At 41.7% G+C, this 6,178-nt stretch overlaps 1 protein-coding gene across 1 annotated transcript; it reads left to right on the plus strand.

Annotated features, from left to right (window-relative positions):
• Nucleotides 1-3,429: 3,429 nt before the first annotated feature.
• Nucleotides 3,430-5,938, plus strand: LOC106337984. The gene is made up of 7 exons (XM_013777066.1): nt 3,430-3,484; nt 3,575-3,725; nt 3,794-3,891; nt 4,250-4,426; nt 4,749-4,939; nt 5,052-5,538; nt 5,733-5,938. The coding sequence occupies exons 1-7, from the start codon at nt 3,430-3,432 to the stop codon at nt 5,936-5,938; spliced, it is 1,365 nt and encodes a 454-aa protein (XP_013632520.1).
• The last annotated feature ends 240 nt before the right edge of the window (nt 5,939-6,178 follow it).

Raw genomic sequence — 6,178 nt, forward strand, 5'->3', positions numbered from 1 at the left:
TTCGTTTTGTGTTTTCTGTATATGGGCCTCTTATTTCAACTTTGGCAAGTGTTGGACAGTAAAGTAGGGACTTTTCTTTCCCCAAAATGACTCGATCCAGCATAAGCTTGGATATTCGGGTATTTGGTTTGGTTCCTGATACCGAGATCGTTTTCGGTCAGGTAATTGTATTATGCCCCCTTGTAGGAACCGATGGTGGTTCGGTTTGTTTTTAGATTGTTTTTTGATTGGTTCGGAAATTTCATAATTAGTTTTTTAACAGGCTCATTTGGGTGAATAACCAAAACAAGAATGAAAATTAGGTAAGTGGACATTTTTTTATTAATTGGCAAACCAGGAGAAAGAACCGCATGGAAAGTCCATATTATCTTTGTTGCAATCAACTGAATCCATCTCTATTTTACCTGCTACCGGCTACTTCCATTAAGTGGCATCGTTTGTAAATTGTGATCCAAAACAACTCTTCGCAGAAGGCTTTTAGTCCATCTATGTCACAACTGTTGCCGGAATTCGAAACAGTAAATTTATATGCAATACGTTATCCCATTTTCATAGTAATTGATGATATATGAAATAACCAACGACAAGATTTCAAACGTAACAAAATATTCTGCACATTTGATTTTCATTCTGATTTTACATAAAATGGAGTACCTACAGCTGACCCAAATCGGAATGAATTCAATTACGTCTTCTAATGATTGGAATGATATTTGGAGAGAAGTGATATTGGTGAGGTCGAGTACTGTTGCTGTCAAAATGTCGACTTGTCACATTAAATAAGTGATGGGGGTGAGTTTGAGAACTGTTGAGAATAAAAAATGATATATATGTCTATCAAAAGCCATCAAAATATCTCTTCTTCTAAACATACGCTCTAATAACCATAGAAATGTTAAGGACGGGATGTTTACACGATTACCTTGTAATCAACACACATAGATAGCAACAGGGTTGTACTGTCAAAAATTTCCTTAAATAGCGTTCTTGATGCTCGCCATTGCGTCCACAATAACTTCACTCACTTCCGTAAACAAATCAGGAAGCTGAATATACCAAACAAAGCCTCCACTGCAGACACAAATATCATACAAGGTAGGAAACAATGAAGTGTATTGTGTCTGTAAATTCATTCGTACTTCATTACATTGGTCTTTTTTATGTCAATACCTATTAAGCTTTGATACGTTACGAAGCATTTAATATCAAGTTACCTAATGAAGAATTGAATGAGCACAAAACGTTTCCGTAGAAAGTGATTAACTAATTATTTTTGTTCAAAATAGATGGGTCAACTTGTCAATATTCGAAGTGGCCGATGGGACAAAACAGAAGAAGGCGGGTGGAAATTCGAACGAGAGGATTCAGAGGTCTATCATTATATAGTTGCACGAACCAACGAAAGAATCGAAAAGTTTACTAAACTAGTCCGTCAGCAGCTCCGTATTGGAGATTATGTCCTCTCGTCCTGACATATCAGCTACCCGGATGCATGTTCCAGGATGATTCATCTGCGCACGCACCAATAACTTTATTGACTTCTGAAGACATAGAGATAATGATGAGTGTGAAAGAGTGGAAGAATGAGGTGGTAACCTGTGTCACGTACGGTGCAGTCAACATAGCCAAGTACCAGTTTCTGTGCCGGACTCCATTCACAATTGGTGATACTACATATCTAGGTGACGGTATTAGCGAGGAGGAGCACTGTTCAATGATTAATTGTAAGTGCAATCATGGTCAGGACTTAAATTATCATAACAACAGTATGTAATCCATATAATACTAATTGCGTCTTCTCGGCTTCTTCTGACCTTTCCTCCACCTCCAGGCATTTATACCTTTGGAAGGCCTTACAACAATGGCCCATGAAATAACGCTCTCCGCAGTAACGACATGGATTTTGTATTGGTCATCTTTGGTCGGTAGCCTTGTTATCTCGAATAGAATCAGCAGACTTCTTTGCGGGAGTGTGATCACCTTGCTTTCCCGGGCTGTAGTTGCTACCCCTCGGGTGGGAGTTTAAAGCCGGAGCTGAGTTAGTCCTTTGAAACGGCCTCGACTGATAGGAGTGCCTCTCATTCTCCTGCTCTTCAATGATGGTCGCCATGTCCACTATCTCGTCCATTCCCGCTGGTCTCAACCTCACTACCTGCTCCCTCATGCTTCTCTTCATCCCATGTAGGAAGATCTCTTCCAGAACGTCATTAGGAACGTGAGGTACTTCAGCAGAGAGTTCCTCGAACTGCTCCCTATACTCAGAAATCGTACCCGTCTGCCTCAAGCGAAGCATTTGACTGAGAATAGTTCCTCCTTTCGTGGTCTTGAATCTCCTCTTAAGTTTCATTTTAAAATCCCTCCAATCTAACAACTCATCGCGATCTTGTATCATTCTTAACCACGTTACAGCACATCCCACCAAGCGTTCCATCGCTAAGGACAACTTCTCATCATCCTCCGTTTGATTCACCTTGAAGCACTTCTCAACTCTGAATATCCAGTCGTCGGGATTTTTTCCTTCAAACTCCGGTAAGTCCAGCTTTTTCGGGGAAGATCAGTTCTTCTGATGCGAATAGTAACCAGAAGATCCACCTTTGTAACTCGGGGTGTTCATCTCGGCAGATCTGAGAGGGGTCGCCGTTGGTGGTAGCACGAGCAGGCCCGTGTCAACACGTTTGAGAGGTCCATCAGTCTGGTTGTTCGACGCTTCTACAGTGACCCGCGGAGCTTCGTCGGTGACCCCATTCTTAGATCTAGGGTTTCCGGAGTCGATAGACACTACCGGAGCCTCGATCGATGGTTTCTCCTTCGACGCCATGGACTGGAGGTGAAGTTCTTCCGCTCGCTTCTCCATTTCCATGAATCGCTGGTCAGTCTTCTTTGATGATTCTCGCAGCTCGTCCAGGATACTAGCCACGCTACCCTCCAGCACAGAGATCCTATCGGAGTTGGAATCTTGCTTAGGCGGCATGATCGGCTCTGATACCAATGATAAAACCCTGAAGATTAGGGTTTATCTCGTGACAGAAAGAGAAGAGGAGAGAGAGAAGATAAGATGAGAAGGTAGATATTTTGATTAATTGTTTTGATAATGTTTCTCACACACATAACTCGACTTAAGTAAGCCTAAAGGAATACCAAAACGACAACGCATAACTCAAATAACTTAACATAATTATTAAGACCCTCTCTCTCACTTAGAGTCTTTCCTCCATCTCTTCTCTTCTTCACTTCAGCCACTTCTCTGTCTCTTCGACCTCGACCTTCTCTGAGCAAATGCTAAGGGAACTGCTAGCTTATCAAAACCCTCCGATGATGCATGGGCCAAACTGGGTCTGCCCTTTTCTCCCCTTCTCCATCCCTTTGTCTTAGTCTCCTTGCTGATGATATCTCATTTGTATTCAAAATTTCTTATTGAATTGCTACTAAATGTTGTTGTTTATGACTCATGAGGCTCATTACGTTTCCACTGACTTTAAAATGTGTTTCCTTTTTTTTACTCGCTTCCTTTTTAAGCTAATTCCCTGTCATGTTTGGGTCTTTTTGAGTACTGATTGTGTTCGAAATTTTGCAGTTCCGCTGGACACTAGATTCTCTGACATCGAGATTAGGTGTGGTGATATGGTGATATGCTCTGAGATTAAACCATATTCCTCAGAAAGACATGAATGGTGCAGAATCACTAAGAACTTGGGTCAAGGCTCTGCCACTTTACATAACAAAAGGTTTAGTCTTTTTAATGTTTTCTTTGTTTCTCTCTGCATTTTTGGTAACTTGCTTTGCTTTTGTTTAGTTCGGATGCTATACTTGTTGACGAGGCTCTCATCCCCAAAGATGGTGCTGTAGATATAATGTCTGGTTCCGAAATTGTTCCTAGCCCTGGAGGACAAGGTTCGACCTTCCTTACATATTAATGTCTCTGAGTTAGTTTATTTCTTAAAACAAGACTTTTTTTTTGTTTTCATTTGGAATTGGTATGGTCAACAAAATGAATTGTATCTATAAAGTAATTGCTACGGTTTAGTTTATAGGAAACCCTTTGGTTGAAGGCTAATAGAGTAGATTAAATATATGGATATGGTACTATTGCTATACAAATGTTTATCATTGAACTAACTAGTTCTGAGCCTCTGATAATGAAAGCTATAGTTGCAGATTTTTATTTCAAGTTACTGTTTGTGTCTTCTGTATGTTAGGTTACTTTTAAGAAGACAAGAAACTTCGAGATATAATTAATTCAATTTTGTAGGTTACTTGCAGTACAGATTTACGGTAATGCCTGCTCCAGATTCAAGATCCCAGCTATTTAAGATGCTCTATTATTATTATCTCATAATTCATAACTCTAGACTCTTTAAAGTTTCTTATTCGGTCTCTTTGGTTTTTGCTTTTCAGATCTCCATAGATCATGACCACGCCAAATGCAGTATCTGCTTAAACGTGTGGCATGATGTTGTCACAGCTGCGCCTTGCCTTCATAATTTCTGGTCTGCCCATTCGTTGGAGTTGTGCAGTTCTCATCCGAGATTAAAAAAAATATATTGGTAGGTAACTGATGGTTGATGTGTTCTGCCTGCAATAATGGCTGTTTCTCAGAATGGATGCCGAGATCTGAGGCGAGACATCAACATGTGATGTGTCCACTGTGCAGAACAACTGTACAGTTTGTTGGGAGGAATCATTTTCTGCAAAACATACAAGAGGTAAAATATCTGTTCACTTCATGAATGAGTACATCTTGGTAGCAGTTGACTACGTTTCTAAGTGGGTGGAAGCGATTGCCAGTCCCACAAACGACGCAAGGGTGGTCACTAAGATGTTCAAAACCATAATCTTTCCAAGATTTGGGGTACCACGCGTGGTCATCAGTGATGGGGTAGTCATGATCATCAACAAGATCTTTGCAGGTCTATTGAAGAAGAAGGGCGTACAACACAAGGTAGCCACACCATATCACCCTCAAACTAGTGGGCAAGGAAGTTTCAAACAGAGAGATCAAGAGCATCCTGCAGAAAACAGTTAACACAAGTCGCAAGGATTGGTCACTCAAGCTAGACAACGCTCTCTGGGCTTACAGAACAGCTTACAAAACACCAATCGGGACCACTCCTTACAATCTGGTGTACGGTAAAGCTTGTCACCTACCCGTTGAATTGGAGTATAAGACAGCTTGGGCTGTGAAACTACTCAACTTTGACATCAAACCAGCAGCAGAGAGACAATCCATGCAGATTCACGAACTGGAAGAAATTAGGCATCTCGCTTATGAAAGGTCTAAAATCTACAAGGAGCGAACTAAGGCTTACCATGACAAGAGGATCATCAACTGCAACTTTCAACCTAAGGATCAGGTGCTCTTGTTCAACTCAAGGCTACGATTGTTCCCTGGAAAGCTGCGATCTAAGTGGTCCGGACCATTCACCATTAAAGAGGTCCACCCCCACGGAGCTGTTGTGTTGCTGAACACGAAAGGGAAAGAATTCGTTGTCAATGGCCAACGCATTAAGCCATACCTTGCCGAGACAACAACCGCAGAGGGTGAATTCCCCTAAGCGATCCCCCCTTAGCCTAATAAGCCAACCAAGTCAAGCTAGTGACTTAAACCAAGCGCTTAGTGGGAGGCAACCCACTGGTGAGTGTAAATATTTCTTTTAGATTTCGTTTTTGTGCTTCTTTTTACTTTTTTGCAGGATAAAAATCAAAAACCCCGAGTTACTAAAAAAACGGAACAGTCTCCGATTTTTCGGAGCATCTGCTCCGCGAAGATTCTCAGCGCAAGAACAACAGCCTCATGAAGAGGATACTGAAGGCGATCACTGGAGGATGCATGGGAGCTCCAAGCACACATGAACCTCGTCAAGACCAGACTACACCACGCAGTCATCGTCCAGGGAAAGAGTCGGCAGGAACTGCAAGGGGTGACGAAGAGACTCCATGAGCTACTCCACGCAAAAGAAACAGGCGTTCCGCGGGCCAGTCCGAGAGCGATGATACTGACTAGGCAGTCTCCTAGTTCTATCTCCATTGTTATATTCGTTTGAACTATTTCTATTTATGTTTCTGTTTCCTGCACTTGTTTATTATTTTAGCCTTTCCTCGAATTATTTTCTCACCAGGGATGGTGAGAAGTAAGTCTGGGGGAGGCGCTTATCTGCTACTAATCGTTTACCTTTGGTTT

The sequence above is a fragment of the Brassica oleracea genome, chromosome C4 (genome assembly GCF_000695525.1).
Source record: "Brassica oleracea var. oleracea cultivar TO1000 chromosome C4, BOL, whole genome shotgun sequence".
In the NCBI taxonomy this organism is placed as follows: domain Eukaryota; kingdom Viridiplantae; phylum Streptophyta; class Magnoliopsida; order Brassicales; family Brassicaceae; genus Brassica; species Brassica oleracea.

What these genes read in the sequence shown, in the direction of transcription:
- LOC106337984 (XM_013777066.1), top strand. Translation starts at nt 3,430, where the DNA reads ATGTTGTTGTTTATGACTCATGAGGCTCATTACGTTTCCACTGACTTT. An exon ending in GCCACTTTACATAACAAAAG is followed by an intron (nt 3,726 to 3,793) that starts GTTTAGTCTTTT and finishes GCTTTTGTTTAG; the next exon opens with TTCGGATGCTATACTTGTTG. An exon ending in AGAAGGGCGTACAACACAAG is followed by an intron (nt 4,940 to 5,051) that starts GTAGCCACACCA and finishes TGGTCACTCAAG; the next exon opens with CTAGACAACGCTCTCTGGGC.